The sequence below is a fragment of the Bombina bombina genome, chromosome 1, assembly GCF_027579735.1.
Source record: "Bombina bombina isolate aBomBom1 chromosome 1, aBomBom1.pri, whole genome shotgun sequence".
In the NCBI taxonomy this organism is placed as follows: Eukaryota; Metazoa; Chordata; class Amphibia; order Anura; family Bombinatoridae; genus Bombina; species Bombina bombina.
In genome coordinates, this window is record NC_069499.1 from 450,168,072 (window position 1) to 450,194,609 (window position 26,538).

General features: G+C 41.2%; 1 protein-coding gene across 1 annotated transcript in view; it reads right to left on the reverse strand.

Moving 5' to 3' along the window:
* Positions 1–22,569: 22,569 nt before the first annotated feature.
* Positions 22,570–26,538, reverse strand: part of SLC25A12 (solute carrier family 25 member 12) — a 402,930-nt gene continuing 398,961 nt past the window's right edge. The window contains exons 17-18 of the mRNA XM_053698431.1: positions 24,675–24,765; positions 22,570–23,245 (exon numbers count right to left, since the gene is read on the reverse strand). Coding sequence (XP_053554406.1) covers positions 23,050–23,245; positions 24,675–24,765 — 287 coding nt within the window. The 3' untranslated portion in view covers positions 22,570–23,049. The remainder of the gene's footprint in view (positions 23,246–24,674; positions 24,766–26,538) is intronic.

Genomic DNA, 26,538 nt, shown 5'->3' on the forward strand with positions numbered 1-26,538 from the left:
GATTGTAACACGGTTGCAATTCCAGAGAAAATGTGTAGGCTGGATAGATACTATGCGGTACCGGTGTGTACTGATGTTTTTCCTATACCTAAGAGGCTTACAGAAATTATTAACAAGGAGTGGGATAGACCCGGTGTGCCTTTTTCACCCCCTCCTATATTTAGAAAAATGTTTCCAATAGACGCCACCACACGGGACTTATGGTAGACGGTCCCTAAGGTGGAGGGAGCAGTTTCTACTCTGGCTAAGCGCACCACTATCCCGGTGGAGGATAGCTGTGCTTTTTCAGATCCAATGGATAAAAAGTTAGAGGGTTACCTTAAGAAAATGTTTGTTCAACAAGGTTTTATATTACAACCCCTTGCATGCATTGCGCCTGTCACGGCTGCGGCAGCATTCTGGTTTGAGTCTCTGGAAGAGACCATTAACTCAGTTACATTGGATGAGATTACAGACAAGCTTAGAGTACTTAAGCTAGCCAATTCATTTATTTCCGATGCCGTAGTACACTTAATTAAACTTACGGCTAAGAATTCAGGATTCGCCATTCAAGCGCGCAGAGCGCTGTGGCTTAAATCTTGGTCAGCCGATGTGACCTCTAAATCTAAATTGCTTAACATACCTTTCAAAGGGCAGACATTATTCGGGCCCGGTTTGAAAGAAATTATCGCTGACATTACTGGAGGTAAGGGTCATGCCCTGCCTCAAGACAGAGCCAAACCAAGGGCTAGACAGTCTAATTTTCGTGCCTTTCGTAACTTCAAGGCAGGAGCAGCATCAACTTCCTCAGCTCCAAAGCAGGAAGGAACTGTTGCTCGCTACAGACAGGGCTGGAAACCTAACCAGTCCTGGAACAAGGGCAAGCAGGCCAGAAAGCCTGCTGCTGCCCCTAAGACAGCATGAAGTGAGGGCCCCTGATCCGGAAACGGATCTAGTGGGGGGCAGACTTTCTCTCTTCGCCCAGGCTTGGGCAAGAGATGTCCAGGATCCCTGGGCTTTAGAGATCATATCTCAGGGATATCTTCTGGACTTCAAAGCTTCTCCTCCAAAAGGGAGATTTCATCTTTCAAGGCTGTCAGCAAACCAGCTAAAGAGAGAAGCGTTTCTACGCTGTGTACAAGACCTTTTACTAATGGGAGTGATCCATCCAGTTCCGCGGTCGGAACACGGACAAGGGTTTTACTCAAATCTGTTTGTGGTTCCCAAAAAAGAGGGAACCTTCAGACCAATTTTGGACTTAAAGATCCTAAACAAATTCCTAAGAGTTCCATCGTTCAAAATGGAAACTATTCGGACAATCTTACCTATGATCCAAAGGGGTCAATACATGACCACAGTGGATTTAAAGGATGCCTACCTTCACATACCGATTCACAAGGATCATTATCGGTACCTAAGGTTTGCCTTCCTAGACAGGCATTACCAGTTTGTAGCTCTTCCCTTCGGGTTAGCCACGGCTCCAAGAATCTTTACAAAGGTTCTGGGCTCTCTTCTGGCGGTACTAAGACCGTGAGGAATTTCGGTAGCTCCGTACCTAGACGACATTCTGATACAAGCGTCAAGTTTCCAGACTGCCAAGTCTCATACAGAGTTGGTTCTGGCCTTTCTAAGGTCGCATGGGTGGAAGGTGAACGTAGAAAAGAGTTCTCTATGGCCACTCACAAGAGTTCCTTTCTTGGGGACTCTTATAGATTCTGTAGAAATGAAAATTTACCTGACAGAAGACAGGTTAACAAAACTTCTAAATGTTTGCCGTGTCCTTCATTCCATTCAACACCCGTCAGTGGCTCAATGCATGGAGGTAATCGGCTTAATGGTAGCGGCAATGGACATAGTACCTTTTGCACGCCTGCATCTCAGACCACTACAATTGTGCATGCTAAGTCAGTGGAATGGGGATTACTCAGATTTGTCCCCTATGCTGAATCTGGATCAAGAGACCAGAGATTCTCTTCTATGGTGGCTTTCTCGGCCACATCTGTCCAGGGGGATGCCCTTCAGCAGGGCAGACTGGACAATTGTAACAACAGACGCCAGCCTTCTAGGTTGGGGCGCTGTCTGGAATTCCCTGAAGGCTCAGGGATCATGGACTCAGGAGGAGAGTCTCCTTCCAATAAACATTCTGGAATTGAGAGCAGTTCTCAATGCTCTTCTGGCTTGGCCTCAGCTAGCAACTCTGAGGTTCATCAGGTTCCAGTCGGACAACATCACGACTGTGGCTTACATCAACCATCAGGGAGGGACAAGGAGTTCCCTAGCGATGATGGAAGTCTCAAAGATAATTCGCTGGGCAGAGTCTCACTCTTGCCACCTGTCAGCGATCCACATCCCAGGCGTGGAGAACTGGGAGGCGGATTTCCTAAGTCGCCAGACTTTTCATCCGGGGGAGTGGGAACTTCACCCGGAGGTATTTGCACAACTGCTTCGGCGTTGGGGCAAACCAGATCTGGATCTCATGGCGTCTCGCCAGAACGCCAAGCTTCCTTGTTACGGATCAAGATCCAGGGACCCGGAAGCGGTTCTGATAGATGCTCTACAGCACCTTGGGTCTTCAACATGGCTTATGTGTTTCCACCCTTCCCGATACTTCCTCGACTGATTGCCAGGATCAAACAGGAGAGAGCATCGGTGATTCTAATAGCGCCTGCGTGGCCACGCAGGACCTGGTATGCAGATCTAGTGGACATGTCGTCCTGTCCACCATGGTCTCTGCCTCTGAGACAGGACCTTCTGGTTCAGGGTCCTTTCAAACATCCAAATCTAATTTCTCTGAGGCTGACTGCATGGAGATTGAACGCTTGATTCTATCAAAGCGTGGATTCTCGGAGTCAGTGATTGATACCTTAATACAGGCTAGGAAACCTGTTACCAGGAAAATTTACCATAAAATATGGCGTAAATACTTACATTGGTGCGAATCCAAGAGTTACTCATGGAGTAAGGTTAGGATTCCTAGGATATTGTCTTTTCTACAAGAAGGTTTAGAAAAGGGTTTATCTGCTAATTCGTTAAAGGGACAGATCTCAGCTCTGTCCATTCTTTTGCACAAGCGTCTGTCAGACGTTCCAGACGTTCAGGCTTTTTGTCAGGCTTTGGCCAGGATTAAGCCTGTGTTTAAAACTGTTGCTCCGCCATGGAGCTTAAACTTAGTTCTTAACGTTTTACAGGGTGTTCCGTTTGAACCCCTTCATTCCATTGATATCAAGCTGTTATCTTGGAAAGTTCTGTTCCTAATGGCTATTTCCTCGGCTCGAAGAGTCTCTGAGTTATCAGCCTTACATTGTGTTTCCCCTTATCTGATTTTTCATTCAGACAAGGTAGTTCTGCGTACTAAACCTGGGTTCTTACCTAAGGTAGTCACTAACAAGAATATCAATCAAGAGATTGTTGTTCCTTCATTGTGCCCTAATCCTTCCTCAAAGAAGGAACGACTTCTGCACAATCTGGACGTTGTCCGGGCCCTGAAATTCTATTTACAGGCAACTAAAGATTTTCGACAAACTTCTTCCCTGTTTGTCGTTTATTCGGGACAGAGGAGAGGTCAAAAGGCTTCGGCTACCTCTCTCTCCTTCTGGCTTCGTAGCATAATACGTTTAGCCTATGAGACTGCTGGACAGCAGCCTCCTGAAAGAATTACAGCTCATTCTACCAGAGCTGTGGCTTCCACTTGGGCTTTTAAAAATGAGGCCTCTGTTGAACAGATTTGCAAGGCTGCAACTTGGTCTACACTTCACACCTTTTCCAAATTTTACAAATTTGACACTTTTGCTTCTTCGGAGGCTGTTTTTGGGAGAAAGGTTCTTCAGGCAGTGGTTCCTTCCGTGTAAAGGTCCTGCCTGTCCCTCCCGTCATCCGTGTACTTTTAGCTTTGGTATTGGTATCCCATAAGTAATGGATGACCCGTGGACTGACTACACTTAACAGGAGAAAACATAATTTATGCTTACCTGATAAATTCCTTTCTCCTGTAGTGTAGTCAGTCCACGGCCCGCCCTGTTTTTACGGCAGGTCTAAATTTTAAATTAAACTCCAGTCACCACTGCACCCTATAGTTTCTCCTTTCTCGTTTGGTTTTGGTCGAATGACTGGGTATGACGTAGAGGGGAGGAGCTATATAGCAGCTCTGCTTGGGTGATCCTCTTGCACTTCCTGTTAGGGAGGAGATATAATCCCATAAGTAATGGATGACCCGTGGACTGACTACACTACAGGAGAAAGGAATTTATCAGGTAAGCATAAATTATGTTTTTACCCATTCCCCAGTTTTGCATAACCAACACAGTTATATTTATATATTTTTTACCTCTGTGATTATCTTGTATCCGAGCCTCTGCAAACTGCCCCTTTTTTAAGTTCTTTTGACAGACTTGCAGTTTAGCCAATCAGTCATAGCTCCCAGGTAACTTCACGTGCATGAGCACAGTGTTATCTATATGAAATTCATGAACTAACACCCTCTAGTGGTGAAAAACCTGTTAAAATGCATTCTTAAGAGGCGGCCTTCAAGGTCTAAGAAATTAGCATATGAACCTCCTAGGTTAAGCTTTCAACTAAGAATACCAAGAGAACAAAACAAAAATTGGTGATAAAAGTAAATTGGAAAATTGTTTAAAATTACATGCCCTATCTGAATCATGAAAGTTTATTTTGGACTAGACTGTCCCTTTAAGCAATCAGCGTTGAGTGAAAAAAAATCAGGCAGCGAAACTCGTCAAGTCCATGTCAGAAGCGCTGCTACAATCTGTGAAACTTGGAGGACCGTGTCACTGTTCCACTGCATAGATTCTGGTAAGATCTTTTCATTATTTTACACACATGTATAACGAAAGAAGACAGGGTCACAGCGGGACTCTTTTTTTCTTTATGGAATCAAGGGTTAATATCCCCTGAGGGGGATTATTGAACAGCGGGGATTTTTAATCATATTTGTTATATGATTTCGACTGCTTATGTGTAAGAACGTTTGGGCTCTTAGGCTGATACGAAACTTACAGGATATTTTTATTTTTGGGAGCTGTGCAGATTCTTTACATTAGATAGCGCTTTTTCCTTAGTAGGGCCAGGTCCTGCATGAGCACCATGTTACCGGGAGTGGTCGCGTTCCCCCCCCCCCCCCCGCTTCTGAATCCTGACCAGGTGTCTGCAGAGAGAGTGCCCCACCATTAGGGGTATAAGGTGCCAGTTGTTTTTCTTTTTCTATAATTTGATATAGACGGGTTATGGAGGATTCTGTTATTTTAGAGGGGGACCCCTCTAAAACAGAATTTGATACCTGTGTATATTGTAAGGAGGCCCGGGTAATCCAGTCCTCTCAATTATGTTCCGTATGCCGGAATATGGTGATCTCATCGTCCAATATTGGGATGTTAGAGACCACTGAGCCATCCGCCTCTGAGGATTCTTCGTCCAGTGAGGTGTGTTCCCTAGATTCTGTTCCTACATATGCAGATTTCCCGAGCTCCAATCCTCCTTCGCCTGTAAGGGGTTTGTTTCCACCAGAGGTTACTACGCAGTTCCGCATGGCCATCTCTACGGCCTTAGCGATGTTACCTATTCCTGCTACGCATAAGCGAAAGGGTAATCCAGGCTCTCATGCCCAAGGACATTTGTGTAAAATTGTAAAATAACGATTGTATCCGATCAGTCCTCTGGGGATGCGGTTCCCTCTGAGGCTTCAGAGGGAGAACCTCCAGGGTCGCAGTCTGCTGACTTGGGTCCTCCAACTGCGGAGGGCTTAGCATTTGGATTTATAATGGCACGCCTGCGTTTACACCTGAGAGAGGTTTTGGCGATGTTAGAGGTTCCCAGTACTGATCCATCAGTTGAATCTCAGTCCTCTAAATCTGATAACGATCTTAACTAGACGAGGGGAGGATAGGATCCTATTCCTCGTGGTCTTGTTTTACTTTTTGCTTTATTGTTTATTTAGAATCCTAGTTCCAAGCTCTATGGGGGACTGTGTCGTATGACAGGCAGGACCTGTTTTTTGTTTGCACACTTCTTTCTTTCATGTAATTAACAAGAGTCCATGAGCTAGTGACGTATGGGATATACATTCCTACCAGGAGGGGCAAAGTTTCCCAAACCTTTAAATGCCTATAAATACACCCCTCACCACACCCACAAATCAGTTTTACAAACTTTGCCTCCAAGGGAGGTGGTGAAGTAAGTTTGTGCTAGATTCTACGTTGATATGCGCTCCGCAGCAAGTTGGAGCCCGGTTTTCCTCTCAGCGTGCAGTGAATGTCAGAGGGATGTGAAGAGAGTATTGCCTATTGAATGCAGTGATCTCCTTCTACGGGGTCTATTTCATAAGGTTCTCTGTTATCGGTCGTAGAGATTCATCTCTTACCTCCCTTTTCAGATCGACGATATACTCTTATATTTACCATTACCTCTACTGATTCTCGTTTCAGTACTGGTTTGGCTTTCTACAAACATGTAGATGAGTGTCCTGGGGTAAGTAAGTCTTATTTTCTGTGACACTCTAAGCTATGGTTGGGCACTTTATTTATAAAGTTCTAAATATATGTATTCAAACATTTATTTGCCTTGACTCAGAATGTTCAACTTTCCTTATTTTCAGACAGTCAGTTTCATATTTGGGATTATGCATTGAATTATCATATTTTTCTTACCTCAAAAATTTGACTTTTTTCCCTGTGGGCTGTTAGGCTCGCGGGGGCTGAAAATGCTTCATTTTATTGCGTCATTCTTGGCGCTGACTTTTTTGGCGCAAAAATTCTTTTCCGTTTCCGGCGTCATACGTGTCGCCGGAAGTTACGTCATTTTTTGACGTTATTTTGCGCCAAAAATGTCGGCGTTCCGGATGTGGCGTCATTTTTGGCGCCAAAAGCATTTAGGCGCCAAATAATGTGGGCGTCTTATTTGGCGCTAAAAAAATATGGGCGTCGCTTTTGTCTCCACATTATTTCAGTCTCATTTTTCATTTGCTTCTGGTTGCTAGAAGCTTGATATTTGGCATTCTTTCCCATTCCTGAAACTGTCTTATAAGGAATTTGATCTATTTTGCTTTATATGTTGTTTTTTCTCTTACATATTGCAAGATGTCTCACGTTGCATCTGAGCCAGAAGATACTACAGGAAAATCACTGCCTGCTGGATCTACCAAAGCTAAGTGTATCTGCTGTAAATTTTTGGTAGCTATTCCTCCAGCTGTTGTTTGTAATAATTGTCATGACAAACTTGTTAAAGCAGATAATATTTCCTTTAGTAATGTACCATTGCCTGTTGCAGTTCCCTCAACATCTAAGGTGCAGAATGTTCCTGATAACATAAGAGATTTTGTTTCTGAATCCATAAAGAAGGCTTTGTCTGTTATTTCTCCTTCTAGTAAACGTAAAAAGTCTTTTAAATCTTCTCTCTCTACAGATGAATTTTTAAATGAACACCATCATTCTGATTCTTTGGACTCTTCTGGTTCAGAGGATTCTATCTCAGAGATTGATGCTGATAAATCTTCATATTTATTTAAGATGGAATTTATTCGCTCTTTACTTAAAGAAGTACTAATTGCTTTAGAAATAGAGGATTCTAGTCCTCTTGATACTAATTCTATACGTTTGGATAAGGTTTTTAAAGCTCCTGCGGTTATTCCAGAAGTTTTTCCTGTTCCTAATGCTATTTCTGCAGTGATTTCCAAAGAATGGGATAAATTGGGTAATTCATTTACTCCTTCTAAACGTTTTAAGCAATTATATCCTGTTCCGCCTGACAGGTTAGAATTTTGGGACAAAATCCCTAAAGTTGATGGGGCTATTTCTACCCTTGCTAAACGTACTACCATTCCTACGTCAGATGGTACCTCGTTTAAGGATCCTTTAGATAGAAAAATTGAATCCTTTCTAAGAAAAGCTTATCTATGTTCAGGTAATCTTCTTTGACCTGCTATATTATTGGCTGATGTTGCTGCAGCTTCAACTTTTTGGTTGGAAACCCTAGCGCAACAAGTAGCAAATCGTGATTCTCATGATATTATTATTCTTCTTCAGCATGCTAATAATTTTATCTGTGATGCCATTTTTGATATTATTAGAGTTGATGTTAGGTTTATGTCTCTAGCTATCTTAGCCAGAAGAGCTTTATGGCTTAAGACTTGGAATGCTGATATGGCTTCTAAATCAACTCTACTTTCCATTTCTTTCCAGGGAAACAAATCTAAAGGTAAAAACAGGGCTAACAATCGTTTTCGTTCTTTTCGTTTCAACAAAGAGCAAAAGCCTGATCCTTCGTCCTCAGGAGCAGTTTCAGTTTGGAAACCATCTCCAGTCTGGAATAAATCCAAGCCTGCTAGAAAGGCAAAGCCTGCTTCTAAGTTCACATGAAGGTACGGCCCTCATTCCAGTTCAGCTGGTAGGGGGCAGGTTACGTTTTTTCAAAGAAATTTGGATCAATTCTGTTCACAATCTTTGGATTCAGAGCATTATTTCAGAAGGGTACAGAATTGGTTTCAAGATGAGACCTCCTGCAAAGAGATTTTTTCTTTCCCGTGTCCCAGTAAATCCAGTGAAAGCTCAAGCATTTCTGAATTGTGTTTCAGATCTAGAGTTGGCTGGAGTAATTATGCCAGTTCCAGTTCCGGAACAGGGGATGGGGTTTTATTCAAATCTCTTCATTGTACCAAAGAAGGAGAATTCCTTCAGACCAGTTCTGGATCTAAAATTATTGAATCGTTATGTAAGGATACCAACGTTCAAGATGGTAACTGTAAGGACTATATTGCCTTTTGTTCAGCAAGGGAATTATATGTCCACAATAGATTTACAGGATGCATATCTGCATATTCCGATTCATCCAGATCATTTTCAGTTCCTGAGATTCTCTTTTCTAGACAAGCATTACCAATTTGTGGCTCTACCGTTTGGCCTTGCTACAGCTCCAAGAATTTTCACAAAGATTCTCGGTGCCCTTCTGTCTGTATTCAGAGAACAGGGTATTGTGGTATTTCCTTATTTGGACGATATCTTGGTACTTGCTCAGTCTTTACATTTAGCAGAGTCTCATACGAATCGACTTGTGTTGTTTCTTCAAGATCATGGTTGGAGGATCAATTTACCAAAAAGTTCTTTGATTCCTCAAACAAGGGTAACCTTTCTGGGTTTCCAGATAGATTCAGTGTCCATGACTCTGTCTTTAACAGACAAGAGACGTCTAAAATTGATTACAGCTTGTCGAAACCTTCAGTCTCAATCATTCCCTTCGGTAGCCTTATGCATGGAAATTCTAGGTCTTATGACTGCTGCATCGGACGCGATCCCCTTTGCTCGTTTTCACATGCGACCTCTTCAGCTCTGTATGCTGAACCAATGGTGCAGGGATTACACGAAGATATATCAATTAATATCTTTAAAACCGATTGTTCGACACTCTCTAACGTGGTGGACAGATCACCATCGTTTAATTCAGGGGGCTTCTTTTGTTCTTCCGACCTGGACTGTAATTTCAACAGATGCAAGTCTCACAGGTTGGGGAGCTGTGTGGGGATCTCTGACGGCACAGGGAGTTTGGGAATCTCAGGAGGTGAGATTACCGATCAATATTTTGGAACTCCGTGCAATTTTCAGAGCTCTTCAGTTTTGGCCTCTTCTGAAGAGAGAATCGTTCATTTGTTTTCAGACAGACAATGTCACAACTGTGGCATACATCAATCATCAAGGAGGGACTCACAGTCCTCTGGCTATGAAAGAAGTATCTCGAATTTTGGTTTGGGCGGAATCCAGCTCCTGTCTAATCTCTGCGGTTCATATCCCAGGTGTAGACAATTGGGAAGCGGATTATCTCAGTCGCCAAACGTTGCATCCGGGCGAATGGTCTCTTCACCCAGAGGTATTTCTTCAGATTGTTCAAATGTGGGGGCTTCCAGAGATAGATCTGATGGCCTCTCATCTAAACAAGAAACTTCCCAGGTATCTGTCCAGATCCCGGGATCCTCAGGCGGAGGCAGTGGATGCATTTTCACTTCCTTGGAAGTATCATCCTGCCTATATCTTTCCGCCTCTAGTTCTTCTTCCAAGAGTAATCTCCAAGATTCTGAGGGAATGCTCGTTTGTTCTGCTAATAGCTCCGGCATGGCCTCACAGGTTTTGGTATGCGGATCTTGTCCGGATGGCATCTTGCCAACCATGGACTCTTCCGTTAAGACCAGACCTTCTGTCGCAAGGTCCTTTTTTCCATCCGGATCTGAAATCCTTAAATTTAAAGGTATGGAGATTGAACGCTTGATTCTTAGTCAAAGAGGTTTCTCTGACTCTGTGATTGATACTATGTTACAGGCTCGTAAATCTGTATCTAGAGAGATATATTATAGAGTCTGGAAGACTTATATTTCTTGGTGTCTTACTCATCATTTTTCTTGGTATTCTTTTAGAATTCCGAGAATATTACAATTTCTTCAGGATGGTTTAGATAAGGATTTGTCCGCAAGTTCCTTGAAAGGACAAATCTCTGCTCTTTCTGTTCTTTTTCACAGAAAGATTGCTATTCTTCCTGATATTCATTGTTTTGTACAAGCTTTGGTTCGTATAAAACCTGTCATTAAGTCAATTTCTCCTCCATGGAGTTTGAATTTGGTTCTGGGAGCTCTTCAAGCTCCTCCGTTTGAACCTATGCATTCATTGGACATTAAATTACTTTCTTGGAAAGTTTTGTTCCTTTTGGCCATCTCTTCTGCCAGAAGAGTTTCTGAATTATCTGCTCTTTCTTGTGAGTCTCCTTTTCTGATTTTTCATCAGGATAAGGCGGTGTTGCGAACTTCTTTTGAATTTTTACCTAAGGTTGTGAATTCCAACAACATTAGTAGAGAAATCGTGGTTCCTTCATTATGTCCTAATCCTAAGAATTCTAAGGAGAAATCGTTACATTCTTTGGATGTTGTTAGAGCTTTGAAATATTATGTTGAAGCTACTAAATCTTTCCGAAAGACTTCTAGTCTATTTGTCATCTTTTCTGGTTCTAGAAAAGGCCAGAAAGCTTCTGCCATTTCTTTGGCATCCTGGTTGAAATCTTTAATTCATCTTGCCTATGTTAATTCGGGTAAGACTCCGCCTCAGAGGATTACAGCTCATTCTACTAGGTCAGTTTCTACTTCCTGGGCGTTTAGGAATGAAGCTTCAGTTGATCAGATTTGCAAAGCAGCGACTTGGTCCTCTTTGCATACTTTTACTAAATTCTACCATTTTGATGTATTCTCTTCTTCTGAAGCAGTTTTTGGTAGAAAGGTACTTCAGGCAGTGGTTTCGGTTTGAATCTTCTGCTTATGTTTTTCATTAAACTTTATTTTGGGTGTGGATTATTTTCAGCAGGAATTGGCTGTCTTTATTTTATCCCTCCCTCTCTAGTGACTCTTGTGTGGAAAGATCCACATCTTGGGTATTCATTATCCCATACGTCACTAGCTCATGGACTCTTGTTAATTACATGAAAGAAAACATAATTTATGTAAGAACTTACCTGATAAATTCATTTCTTTCATATTAACAAGAGTCCATGAGGCCCACCCTTTTTTTGTGGTGGTTATGATTTTTTTGTATAAAGCACAATTATTCCAATTCCTTATTTTATATGCTTCGCACTTTTTTCTTATCACCCCACTTCTTGGCTATTCGTTAAACTGATTTGTGGGTGTGGTGAGGGGTGTATTTATAGGCATTTAAAGGTTTGGGAAACTTTGCCCCTCCTGGTAGGAATGTATATCCCATACGTCACTAGCTCATGGACTCTTGTTAATATGAAAGAAATGAATTTATCAGGTAAGTTCTTACATAAATTATGTTTTTTCAGGGCGTTTGCCTGTTTCTTTTACTTTGCCATTCCATTCCGGGTAGTTTTTTTGTTATTTAGAGATCTGGGTTGTTATAGAAACTCTTCTTAGAAAGACATTTCGTCACATTTTTTGGTACTATCGACTTTAATGGTGGAGATTGTTGGAAACTTCCGGTGGAAGTTTATAGATTTCTGTTCGGGGTGCCTCAGGGCTTAATTTCTTTAATTTGATCATTCAGTTCTAGCTTTGCTGTAACTTAAGAGTTTTGTTTTCGCCTTGGAATGTTCCGGCAGATACGTTGTATCTTAGATGACAGGCAGGACCTGTTGTGGATACTAGTTTGGTTAGCTCCTTCTTTCTATTCAAGAGGAGTTCTTTTCTAGATTTCCGGTCCAGGTACAGCAGGCCCATCTATCCTTGTTAACAGGCTGGACCTGTTTAGGTACCTGGGGTGGGTGCTTGATACTGTATCATATGGATCTAGTGGTCCTAGAGGCTGGAACTAGGCTTCTTTCAGGGCAATTGTCTTCTCAGAGAAAGGGAAGTTTGTCAAGTGACCTTTGGAGTCATTGTCCTGGTATCTATCGCACTGTGGGAATATTTTCCTCCACTTTTGGTGCATGCCCTAATAGGGGGATGGTCTTCCCGTCCTAATTGGGTCCTATGATTTTTAAGCAGAGCTTCTTAGTTCTTCTTTTCGTTGGAGAATGTAAGGTTCTCCCTTCCTTTGGATAGGAAGAAGGATGTCTTTCCTGGTTCATCCTTTTTGAACAGATCCGGTTCTTAGGAACCGTATCTTACAGTAAACCTTGTTCTGATCCTAGATTTCCTTCTTGGGATCGGGGGGTTAAGGTGGCAGTATCCTGCTTACAGATTTTACAGTATTTCCCGGGTCTCAGCTTTTATGGGTTTCTTACCTTCGCCTGCTAATAGACCTTTTTGGGTTTTCTCGAGTCTTTTCGATCCTCAGAGTTGGATCTAGACAGGAGTTGCTGGTGTAGACACCAGGGTGGATCTCGGATGCTGTTTTGTCTTATGGACAGGAATTTTTTCCTGAGTTCTTGCGAAATTTACCCTTCGGGTTATGCCCTCCAGTCCCCCTTCTGGTCTTCGTTGACGCGTGGGTGGATAGTGATATACACAGCCGAGGCAGAGACTTCGGCATGGATGTATCTGTCTTAACAGACTTACATGGAATACCGGTTGGGGAAATCTACCCCATTGTTCCATTCAGATCTCCCTGTTCTGAGAATTTTTTCTCCTAAGATTTTCTGGGGCGGTTCTGACCTTGTTGCTTCCTTGTCCGTGGGGAAAATGTATCCTGGAGGTCCGTGGGTTGGGAGTCTTCTTCCAATTATTCCTTTGGTTACTCAGCAAGCATTCTGCTTGGAGGATTTGCCTTTTGGGTTCATAACAGATGGGATCTCTCAGTGGGGAGATATTCTTTTGAAAATCTTCTTTTGGAGTGAGTTCCTCCTGCTAAATGGGGGGGACTCGTGTTTGATGGTGGGCGGAGACCCACTTTGGCTCATTGCCAGCGACCCTCTCTATGAGCGTACTCCTCAGGATCGGGTTTTCCTCACCATCATTCCCTGCTTGAATGTTTGTATCTGATGGGGAAGACGGTCAAGATTTCAAGGCATCAGTGTTAGCTCCACCGCTTCTGTAGCAGAAGGTGGATTTGAACCCAGGTGGGGCTCTGGCCTTTTCATCCAGAATATGCTAGACATCTAGCATTCTTTAGAGGTTTCTTTTTAACCTTTTTCTCTTTTGGCCATGTTGTGGATGGTCCGATCCTAGCAGGAGCAAGCGTCTGTGTGACAGTTTGCTCGGTTTATATCTAAGAGTTGTATTGCAATTTAGGGGCCCTCTCTGTTTTACTGCTCAAGAGGCCCACAGAGCTTACAGGTGTCCAGTCTTTGGTTCAGGCTTTGACTAGATCAGGCCTGTGTTTAGATCTATTGCTCCTCTTGGAGTTTACATCTTCTTCTAAGTTTTTAAAGAAGGCTCCGTTTTGGGCTTATGCAGGATGTTGACATTAAAATTTTTCTGCCTTGGAAGGTTCTTTTTCTACTGACTATTCCTTTGGCGAGCAGAGTTTCTGAGCCTTGCATTGTGAGTTTCCTTACTTAGTTTTTCATGCGGCTAAGGCTGTCAGTTTTTCGTACTGGTTAGGTTTTCTTCCTATGGTTGTTTCAGATCACATCATCAATCAGGGGATTGTGGTTCCTTCCTTGTGTCCTAATCCTTTTTTCTCTTTTCCAAATGAACGGTTATTTCATAACTTGGATGTGGGCAGGGCTTAGTGGCCTAAAGGAATAACTACCCTGCCTAGCAAGCTGAAGGCTTAGTGTTTGAATCCTGCTGTGGCAGTTTTCCCTTAATTCGGGCCTTGAAGTGCTATTTTCAGGCTACTAGGGTGTTTCGTCAGACTTTTTCCTTGTCTGTGCCTATTCTGGGAAGCGTAAGACTCGTCCGCTTCTTTGTGTTTCTGGTTGAGGAGCATTACTCGCTTAGCTTATGAGTCAGTGGGACACAAGCCTCCTCAGAGGATGAAGGCTCATTCAACTGGAGCTGTGGGTTCCTCTTGGGTCCTTTGAGAATGAGGCCTCTATAGATTAGATTGTAAGGCGACTGCCTGGTCTTCCTTAGATACTTTGTCAAGATTTTACATATTTTACATTTTTGCTTCGGCAGAAGCAGCTTTTGGGAGAAAGTGTTTTGCAGGCTGTAATGCCCTCAGAACAGGGTCCGCATCTCTTTTTACCCTCCCGTTTTTCATTCAGTGTCCTCTACAGCTTGGGTTTATGTTTCCCACAAGTAAAAAATGAAGCAGTGGACTCTCCTCATGTTGAGAAGGAAAACATAAATTATGCTTACCAGATAATTTCCTTTCCTTCTGTATGAGAGTCCACAGCCCCAGCCCAAATTCTCCGTTGGGCGGACTTAAATTTGGTTTTGTTCTTCTGGCACCATTTATACCCTGATATTTCTACTTTTGTTCCCTGGGCAGAATGACTGGGGGATGAGGGAAGTGGGCGAGGTATTTAAGCCTTTGGCTGGGTTGTCTTTGCCTCCGCCTGGTGTTCAGGTTCTGTATTTCACACAAGTAAGGAATGAACCCGTGGACTCTCCTCATACAGAAGGAAAGAAAATTATCTGGTAAGCATAATTTATGTCTTTTCATGTTTTCATCTACTTAAAGGGATATGAAACCCACATTTTTTCTTTCATGATTCAGATAGAGCATGCAGTTTTAAGCAACTTTCTAACTCCTATTATCAATTTTCCTTCATTCTCTTGGTATCTTTACTTGAAAAAGCAGGAATGTAAAACTTAGAAACTGGCCAATATTTTAGTTCAGACCCTGGGTAGCACTTGCTGATTGGTGGCTACATTTAGAGAAAGAGGTAAGTAGCGCAGCGATGGCAGCATATTTTTAAATATATACAGGGAGTGCAGAATTATTAGGCAAGTTGTATTTTTGAGGATTCATTTTATTATTGAACAACAACCATGTTCTCAATGAACCCAAAAAACTCATTAATATCAAAGCTGAATAGTTTTGGAAGTAGTTTTTAGTTTGTTTTTAGTTATAGCTATTTTAGGGGGATATCTGTGTGTGCAGGTGACTATTACTGTGCATAATTATTAGGCAACTTAACAAAAAACAAATATATACCCATTTCAATTATTTATTTTTACCAGTGAAACCAATATAACTTCTCAACATTCACAAATATACATTTCTGACATTCAAAAACAAAACAAAAACAAATCAGTGACCAATATAGCCACCTTTCTTTGCAAGGACACTCAAAAGCCTGCCATCCATGGATTCTGTCAGTGTTTTGATCTGTTCACCATCAACATTGCGTGCAGCAGCAACCACAGCCTCCCAGACACTGTTCAGAGAGGTGTACTGTTTTCCCTCTTTGTAAATCTCACATTTGATGATGGACCACAGGTTCTCAATGGGGTTCAGATCAGGTGAACAAGGAGGCCATGTCATTAGATTTTCTTCTTTTATACCCTTTCTTGCCAGCCACGCTGTGGAGTACTTGGACGCGTGTGATGGAGCATTGTCCTGCATGAAAATCATGTTTTTCTTGAAGGATGCAGACTTCTTCCTGTACCACTGCTTGAAGAAGGTGTGTTCCAGAAACTGGCAGTAGGACTGGGAGTTGAGCTTGACTCCATCCTCAACCCGAAAAGGCCCCACAAGCTCATCTTTGATGATACCAGCCCAAACCAGTACTCCACCTCCACCTTGCTTGCGTCTGAGTCGGACTGGAGCTCTCTGCCCTTTACCAATGCAGCCAAGGCCCATCCATCTGGCCCATCAAGACTCACTCTCATTTCATCAGTCCATAAAACCTTAGAAAAATCAGTCTTGAGATATTTCTTGGCCCAGTCTTGACGTTTCAGCTTGTGTGTCTTGTTCAGTGGTGGTCGTCTTTCAGCCTTTCTTACCTTGGCCATGTCTCTGAGTATTGCACACCTTGTGCTTTTGGGCACTCCAGTGATGTTGCAGCTCTGAAATATGGCCAAACTGGTGGCAAGTGGCATCTTGGCAGCTGCACGCTTGACTTTTCCACACGCTTCTTGCAACCCTGTTGACTATTTTGAATGAAACGCTTGATTGTTCGATGATCACGCTTCAGAAGCTTTGCAATTTTAAGAGTGCTGCATCCCTCTGCAAGATATCTCACTATTTTTGACTTTTCTGAGCCTGTCAAGTCCTTCTTTTGACCCATTTTGCCAAAGGAAAGGAAGTTGCCTAATAATTATGCACACCTGATATAGGGTGTTGATGTCATTAGACCACACCCCTTCTCATTACAGAGATGCACATCACCTAATATGCTTAATTGGTAGTAGGCTTTCGAGCCTATACAGCTTGGAGTAAGACAACATGCATAAAGAGGATGATGTGGGCAAAATACTCATTTGCCTAATAATTCTGCACTCCCTGTATATATATATATATATATATATATATATATATATATATATATAACTATATACATATATATTTGTGTGTTAATATGCAAATCAGCCAATAAGATTTCAGTAGCTTTCATCCTTTTGGCTGATGTGAAAATATCAGCCAATAGGAATGCAAGATACCCCAATAAATATGGGGTACCTTGCATTCAATCTTCAGTGTGCGGCGGACAATCTCATGAAGAGGAGCCTCCACGCTGCCGAGGAGCGCCACCGCCAAGGATAGCCACATCTGGGAAGACTGCTCCGCGCCGCCTTCGTGGTGGATGAAGATAAAAGATGATAGACCCGCCTGGAAGAAGACCTTCTCAGTCGGACTTCAGGAACCGTGAGTACCTATTTGGGGCTTAGTGTTAGGCTTTTTTTTATTTTTGTGGGGTCTTTTTTTTAGATTATTTTTATTTGGGCAATTGAAAAATAGCTGAATGCCCTTTTAAGCGCAATGCCTATAGAAATGCCCCTTTAGGGGCAATGGGTAGTTTAGGTTTTTTTATTATGGGGGGTTTGGTGGGTGCAGGGTTTTACTATTAGAGGGGACTTATTTTTTTTTTTAATGCAAAAAAGCTGTTTAATTTAGGGCAATGCCCTACAAAAAGCACTTTTAAGGGCTATTGGTATTTTATTCTTAGATTAGGGGGTGGTTTTATTTTGGGGGGGGGCGCTTTTTTATTTTCATAAGGATTAGGTTTATTTTTTTTATTTTGGATAATGTGGTTTATTATTTTCTGTAATGTTACTCTTTTTTATTTTGTGTAATTTTAGATTAAAAAAAAAAAAATTACATTAAATTAAAGTACTGTTAGGATTTTTTTATTTTCATTGTAATTTAGTATTTTATTATGTTATGTAATTAAGGGGTTAATTTAGGGGGTGTTAGGTTAGGGGGCTTATTTATTAAATTTGTTATTTGTGTTGTGGGGGTTGGCGGTTTAGGAGTTAATAGGCAAAACAGAATTTATGTTTACCTGATAAATTACTTTCTCCAACGGTGTGTCCGGTCCACGGCGTCATCCTTACTTGTGGGATATTCTCTTCCCCAACAGGAAATGGCAAAGAGCCCAGCAAAGCTGGTCACATGATCCCTCCTAGGCTCCGCCTACCCCAGTCATTCGACCGACGTTAAGGAGGAATATTTGCATAGGAGAAACCATATGATACCGTGGTGACTGTAGTTAAAGAAAATAAAATATCAGACCTGATTAAAAAACCAGGGCGGGCCGTGGACCGGACACACCGTTGGAGAAAGTAATTTATCAGGTAAACATAAATTCTGTTTTCTCCAACATAGGTGTGTCCGGTCCACGGCGTCATCCTTACTTGTGGGAACCAATACCAAAGCTTTAGGACACGGATGAAGGGAGGGAGCAAATCAGGTCACCTAAATGGAAGGCACCACGGCTTGCAAAACCTTTCTCCCAAAAATAGCCTCAGAAGAAGCAAAAATATCAAACTTGTAAAATTTGGTAAAAGAGTGCAGTGAAGACCAAGTCGCTGCCCTACATATCTGATCAACAGAAGCCTCGTTCTTGAAGGCCCATGTGGAAGCCACAGCCCTAGTGGAATGAGCTGTGATTCTTTCAGGAGGCTGCCGTCCGGCAGTCTCGTAAGCCAATCTGATGATGCTTTGAATCCAAAAAGAGAGAGAGGTAGAAGTTGCTTTTTGACCTCTCCTTTTACCAGAATACACAACAAACAAGGAAGATGTTTGTCTAAAATCCTTTGTAGCATCTAAATAGAATTTTAGAGCGCGAACAACATCCAAATTGTGCAACAAACGTTCCTTCTTCGAAACTGGTTTCGGACACAGAGAAGGCACGACTATCTCCTGGTTAATGTTTTTGTTAGAAACAACTTTTGGAAGAAAACCAGGTTTAGTACGTAAAACCACCTTATCTGCATGGAACACCAGATAAGGAGGAGAACACTGCAGAGCAGATAATTCTGAAACTCTTCTAGCAGAAGAAATTGCAACGGAATGTAAGGGTTCAAACGGAACCCCCTGAAGAACTGAAAGAACTAAGTTGAGACTCCAAGGAGGAGTCAAATGTTTGTAGACAGGCTTGATTCTAACCAGAGCCTGAACAAAGGCTTGAACATCTGGCACAGCTGCCAGCTTTTTGTGAAGTAACACAGACAAGGCAGAAATCTGTCCCATCAAGGAACTTGCAGATAATCCTTTTTTCAATCCTTCTCGAAGGAAGGATAGAATCTTAGGAATCTTAACCTTGTCCCAAGGGAATCCTTTAGATTCACACCAACAGATATATTTTTTCCAAATTTAGTGGTAAATGTTTCTGGCCTGAACAAGAGTATCAATAACAGAATCTGAGAACCCTCGCTTTGATAAGATCAAGCGTTCAATCTCCAAGCAGTCAGCTGGAGTGGGACCAGATTCGGATGTTCGAACGGACCTTGAACAAGAAGGTCTCGTCTCAAAGGTAGCTTCCATGGTGGAGCCGATGACATATTCACCAGATCTGCATACCAAGTCCTGCGTGGCCACGCAGGAGCTATCAAGATCACCGACGCCCTCTCCTGATTGATCCTGGCTACCAGCCTGGGGATGAGAGGAAACGGCGGGAATACATAAGCTAGTTTGAAGGTCCAAGGTGCTACTAGTGCATCTACTAGAGTCGCCTTGGGATCCCTGGATCTGGACCCGTAGCAAGGAACCTTGAAGTTCTGACGAGAGGCCATCAGATCCATGTCTGGAATGCCCCACAGTTGAGTGATTTGGGCAAAGATTTCCGGATGGAGTTCCCACTCCCCCGGATGCAATGTCTGACGACTCAGAAAATCCGCTTCCCAATTTTCCACTCCTGGGATGTGGATTGCAGACAGGTGGCAGGAGCGAGTCTCCGCCCATTGAATGATTTTGGTCACTACTTCCATCGCCAGGGAACTCCTTGTTCCCCCCTGATGGTTAATGTACGCAACAGTCGTCATGTTGTCTGATTGAAACCGTATGAACTTGGCCCTCGCTAGCTGAGGCCAAGCCTTGAGAGCATTGAATATCGCTCTCAGTTCCAGAATATTTATCGGTAGAAGAGATTCTTCCCGAGACCAAAGACCCTGAGCTTTCAGGGATCCCCAGACCGCGCCCCAGCCCATCAGACTGGCGTTGGTCGTGACAATGACCCACTCTGGTCTACGGGAGGTCACCCCTTGTGACATGTTGTCCAGGGACAGCCACCAACGGAGTGAGTCTCTGTATAGTCCCCATTCCACAGACTGAGCATACACAGTTGTAATGGTCTTAGATGAATGCGCGCAAAAGGAACTATGTCCATTGCCGCTACCATCAAACCTATCACTTCCATGCACTGCGCTATGGAAGGAAGAGGAACGGAATGAAGTATCCGACAAGAGTTTAGAAGTTTTGTTTTTCTGGTCTCTGCCAGAAAAATCCTCATTTCTAAGGAGTCTATTATTGTTCCCAAGAAGGGAACTCTTGTCGACGGAGATAGAGAACTCTTTTCCACGTTCACTTTCCTCCGTGAGATCTGAGAAAGGCCAGGACTATGTCCGTGTGAGCCTTTGCTTGAGGAAGGGACGACGCTTGAATCAGAATGTCGTCCAAGTAAGGTACTACAGCAATGCCCCTTGGTCTTAGCACCGCCAGAAGGGACCCTAGTACCTTTGTGAAAATCCTTGGAGCAGTGGCTAATCCGAAAGGAAGCGCCACGAACTGGTAATGCTTGTCCAGGAATGCGAACCTTAGGAACCGATGATGTTCCTTGTGGATAGGAATATGTAGATACGCATCCTTTAAATCCACCGTGGTCAAGAATTGACCTTCCTGGATGGAAGGATTGTTCGAATGGTTTCCATTTTGGACGATGGAACCTTGAGAAACTTGTTTAGGATCTTGAGATCTAAGATTGGTCTGAACGTTCCCTCTTTTTTGGGAACTACGAACAGATTGGGGTAGAACCCCATCCCTTGTTCTTTTAATGGAACAGGATGAATCACCTCCAGAAGATAACCTTGGGAGACTATTTCTAGCGCCCAAGGATCCAGAACATCTCTTGCTCAAGCCTGAGTGAAGAGAGAGAGTCTGCCCCCCACCAAATCCGGTCCCGGATCGGGGGCCCGCATCTCATGCTGTCTTGGGAGCAGTGGCAGGTTTCTTGGCCTGCTTTCCTTTGTTCCAGCCTTGCATTCTCCAGGCTGGATTGGCTTGAGAAGTATTACCCTCCTGCTTAGAGGACGTAGCACTTGGGGCTGGTCCGTTTCTGCGAAAGGGACGAAAATTAGGTTTATTTTTGGCCTTGAAAGACCTATCCTGAGGAAGGGCGTGGCCCTTGCCCCCAGTGATATCAGAGATAATCTCTTTCAAGTCAGGGCCAAACAGTGTTAAACACTAAAAAACTCTAAGCCATCTCCGTGGAGATGTTGCCTGTACAACGGCAAAGAGAATGACTGGGGTAGGCGGAGCCTAGGAGGGATCATGTGACCAGCTTTGCTGGGCTCTTTGCCATTTCCTGTTGGGGAAGAGAATATCCCATAAGTAAGGATGACGCGTGGACCTGACACACCTATGTTGGAGAAATTAGGTTTAATGCGTTGTGGGTTAGGCAGATTAGGGGTTAATATGTTAATGAAGTTTATTGTGTTGGTGATGGATGGCGGTTTAGGGGTTAATAAATTATTTAATTTGTGATGTGGGGGAATGGCGATTAGGGGTTAATAGATGTATTAAGTAGTTTGCGATGTTTGTGTTGGCAGATTTAGGGTTTAATAATTTTATTATGTAGTTGTGTTTTTCTTAATACTTCATGCAGGCGTTTTTTTTTTCTTTTTTCTTAATACTTTGTACGGGAGTTTTTTTTTTAATACTTATTGCCGGCATTTTTTTTAATACTTATTGCGTGCAGTTAAGTTTTTATTTTGTTAATACTTAATGCAGCGGTTATTTTCTTTTTTTTGTAATGCTCCATTTGCCTTCGCTGCATCCCGGTGGCTTCCGAAAATGGCAGGGTGGTGATTCTTTCTATTGGCTGCCTTGCGTAGCCAACATTTCTTTGAGGATGCGTGCGCAACTGGCGACAGACGCGTTACAATTGCGATTATGCTATAGATGCTTAGTAAAACTACTTTGCAATAAACTTTTATTATTTATTTTGCTCCATTTAATGTAATTTGTAATGCTCCATTTGCCTTCGCTGCATCCCGGTGGCTTCCGAAAATGGCAGGGTGGTGATTCTTTCTATTGGCTGCCTTGCGTAGCCAACATTTCTTTGAGGATGCGTGCGCAACTGGCGACAGACGCGTTACAATTGCGATTATGCTATAGATGCTTAGTAAAACTACTTTGCAATAAACTTTTATTATTTATTTTGCTCCATTTAATGTAATTTAGCTCTGAAAATTGTGGATTTTCTAATTTTTAGAACTTGAAATGAATCCTGCTGACTTCTCAATGCTAACCCTGCTACATATTGTCCCCTAACTGGTTTTAACTAATAACTTTTAAACAATGCACTCTATACCAACAATATGACCATGGCTAGTTGTTGTCTGACAACTCAAGCTGGGATTGGCTCATCCAAATAAGAGAAATATTGGATGGAGTTAGTGTTTGCTGCAATAGCTTTCCAATAGCCAATGATAATTTGTTTTAGATTTGGCTGATATACTATAGAAACACAACAGAAATGTCTTGTAATTACAAGGTGTTCACTGTCCCGTCCCTTTAATGTGTAAGTTGCACTGTCATTTTAAAACTGAAAACTGCAGACAGAATTTTAAACTACTAGTTTAAAAAATGACAACAAATCAAATATTGATGATTTATTTCCATAAAATAAATCAATAAGATAAAATTAATAATGAATTCAAATAATATTTAATATATATTATCCCATTATCCTTAATAAAACTCCTTTAATATGTCCTGTACATTTTACCCACCTCTTGTAAAAAGTGTACCAGATCTTCTAAATAAGCTGTGATGTCTCTGTACAGATGTACAATATGTACAGTAACGATAAGTGCAAAGCGCTGTAAGCAGCCTATGAAAACAATACAGGCCCTCAAAGATAAACAGTAATAATACATTCTATGTGCTGGAATTAAAAGCTAGTCATCTCTTTTGTGCAAACAAGTGATTCCTCTTTCCACAATGAACACATTTATAAAGAATTAGCTTTAGCATTGGACAAGTAATTCAGATAAACCCACATGCATTTAACCAGATAGTCATTGCTTCTTCAAATACTGTTTATATTGCACCCTTAGACTGGACGGTTGAAGCAGGATTATACAGTCCCAAAAGGTTTTGCCTGATTAGCAGCCATGCCAGAAGACTTAAATTTTGGCAAGTAAAGACCAAATTTGTTTTCTATGCCAGCAAATGTTGCAGTGGCCAGTCTGTAACCACCGATGTGGTCTTGGTTTGCTGGTGGAAGGTCAGAGATTCTTGTTTTTAGAGTTGGCTCTGAGCCTGCAGGTTTACTGTGAAAAGAAATAAAAAAAAAATGAAGGATAATTACTGTAGTCTGCTAAATGATTACAACACAAGACTTACATATTATCCAGTCAATGAACTCCAAGGCTCTTTATTTTGTTTAACAAGTCAAGATTACACAGATTTATGGACTTCCACAGCATCACATTAATGTAACTAAGACACTGATTGGCTCTGACAGTTGTCACAGCTACAGTAAACATACCGACAAGTATGCTCAAATAACCTATTGATACGTAGTTCATGGCTGAATTTACCTACACGCCAGGTTTGAATAATCTTTGAAACTTTAGTTTACTTTAAGAGAGAGTTAATATAATCTTCTAACATAGACTAACACACTGCTGAGTCACAGAGTAATTATATTCTGGCCATGTGTTTGATCTCTTAGTGGTAAAGAACAGCTTTTTGTAAATGCAAAAAAGTGAGATTTATTACAAGCACTGTGCGTTTGTTGTTCATTTACATTTTTAGTTGAAAAACTGCATATATACCATGCTTAAAGGGACATTCAACTCACAATACAATGCCCCATTGATTAAATAATCAAAATGAAACAACATTGCAATAAGCTTTAATTATTTATTTTGCTTGCTTGTGTTGTATGTCCGACCCACACTTCCTAGAGAGGCCAAGACAAATTCTGTTACCTAAGTTTGCTGCAAAATGCCTGATCCAGCTACATAATGCACAGTGATTGCTAAGAGCTGTGCACAATCTATGTAAGAGCTAGCCTTAATTGGCCACAACCAGAGGGATAAGATAAACATACTCCCCAGGGTTTATAAGTAGTGCGTTAGCACAATGTTTTGTGTTTTGAAAAACATTAATAAAGTGAAATATCTAAATGATTTTAAAACTTTTTGTATACAGATCTTTTTTAACTCACTACTTGATTTCTGACATATACAATACATATAGAAAATGACTAATGTCCCTTTAATTGGAGGTTAACAATATATCCATCTGCTGGGGTGCTCTCTTTTTCAATGCATGTCTCAGATTCAGTCATTTGTAAGAATTAAATGGATAGATAGTTGGAAGCCTGACTCAATTTCAGATGTATTACATTTTTCCAGTCTATCAATTGAGATCATTCTGCTGAAGATTCAGACACACAGGGACACAACACTCGTGTCAGATGTTGCCTAGAAGTCTAGTCTGAAATCAGGACCTGGAAAAAGTACTTTTCTATTTTAGGAGTGGAATGTTGGTTAGTTTGCCTTTTAAAAACTGCAGTATAATGACAGAAGAAGACATCTGACTACAATTTGTGTAACCTTATAAATATATATTCTACAGATAAAAATCTGATTCTGTCTCTTAAGGATGGCAACATGCTCCTAAACAAAGACTGAGGATAAACATTATGTTCTACTAGAAAACCTGAAGATAATTAAAAAGATCTTAACTTACATTCCTCCAAAATCAACATGCAGCCATCTTTGCAGGAGTTCATAGGTAACCAGGGTAACACCAAATTGAGGTGAAGATCTGAATACTCGAGCTGTTGAGATGAACAGAAACAATGATTATTTCTGTTTGAGGTGCCTGAGTTTTTTCCAAAAACTTTGCAAAGCTAATTATGTATTGGCAAAAATAACAAAACATGTTCACAATGGCTTAGCACTGAAGTTGTTGTTCAATGCTTACACAATGATATTTTAATGCTATATATATGATTTCATTAGATAGTTTAACCTACAATGAAAATCAACAACAAAAATCACAGAGGAAAGAAAAAACATAAAAATCTATATTATTCATGCTTGCAATAACAAACATATATACCTAATATTGTCCCTGTCTGTGAACTAACACCCTTTCATAATATTATACTTAAAGGGACATGATACTCAAATGTTGACACACTTGAAAGTAATGCAGCAGAGCTGTAAAAAGCAGACTAGAAAATATCACCTGAACATCTCTAAGGAAATTTGAGCTAAAATATCTTCCTTTTTTACAAAGTATTCACACCACACTGTAAAGAGACTTTAAGCAGCCAGTTAGGCTGCTTGCCCCAGGACTTGCAAGGGAGTGTGCATCTGGCATGTGCAGGCACAGTTATGTTCTCTTCCTATTCAGATTAGCTGAGATCACAGCAAAGGTAAAGCATTACCTCAGCACTGCTGATGCCGATTGGCTATTGTTTTTTTCAACTTGCAGCTGGACATCAGCAGAAGTATAAATGTTGGCACAGCACTTACTCTGGTAAGCTGAAGAAATGTTGAGGTCAAATATATTCCTTTTTTACATAGAGATGTTCAGGTGACACTTTCTTGTGAACTTTTTACATTTATGCTGCATCACTTTCAAGTGATTTAGTATACGAGTATCATGTTCCTTTAAAGAAGCACATATAAGGTAAATGTAGTCTAATAATGAAATAGTGATGATTTCCTTGTTCAGTCGTCACTGAGTAGATCATTAGTTATACAAACTCTAGATGATTATACCATAAGCCAAAGTGAAAATAAAGCATGAGTATTAAAGCAAGCGTGTAACTGTAATCAGCAGAGCTGTCAGTATAATGTTTTATAAATGGGAACTCCTTATATCCAAAAATATAGACACATTACACATAATACTGATTTCTATTGCCTTGGGAGTAATTCAAATATCTTCTAATGAAGACTAACTTAAAATATCTGCTAATGAAGACCAACTTAAAATATCTGCTAATGAAGACTAACTTAAAATATCTGCTAATGAAGACTAACTTAAAATATCTGCTAATGAAGACTAACTTAAAATATCTGCTAATGAAGACTAACTTAAAATATCTGCTAATGAAGACTAACTTAAAATATCTGCTAATGAAGACTAACTTAAAATATCTGCTAATGAAGACTAACTTAAAATATCTGCTAATGAAGACTAACTTAAAATATCTGCTAATGAAGACTAACTTAAAATATCTGCTAATGAAGACTAACTTAAAATATCTGCTAATGAAGACTAACTTAAAATATCTGCTAATGAAGACTAACTTAAAATATCTGCTAATGAAGACTAACTTAAAATATCTGCTAATGAAGACTAACTTAAAATATCTGCTAATGAAGACTAACTTAAAATATCTGCTAATGAAGACTAACTTAAAATATCTGCTAATGAAGACTAACTTAAAATATCTGCTAATGAAGACTAACTTAAAATATCTGCTAATGAAGACTAACTTAAAATATCTGCTAATGAAGACTAACTTAAAATATCTGCTAATGAAGACTAACTTAAAATATCTGTAATGAAGACTAACTTAAAATATCTGCTAATG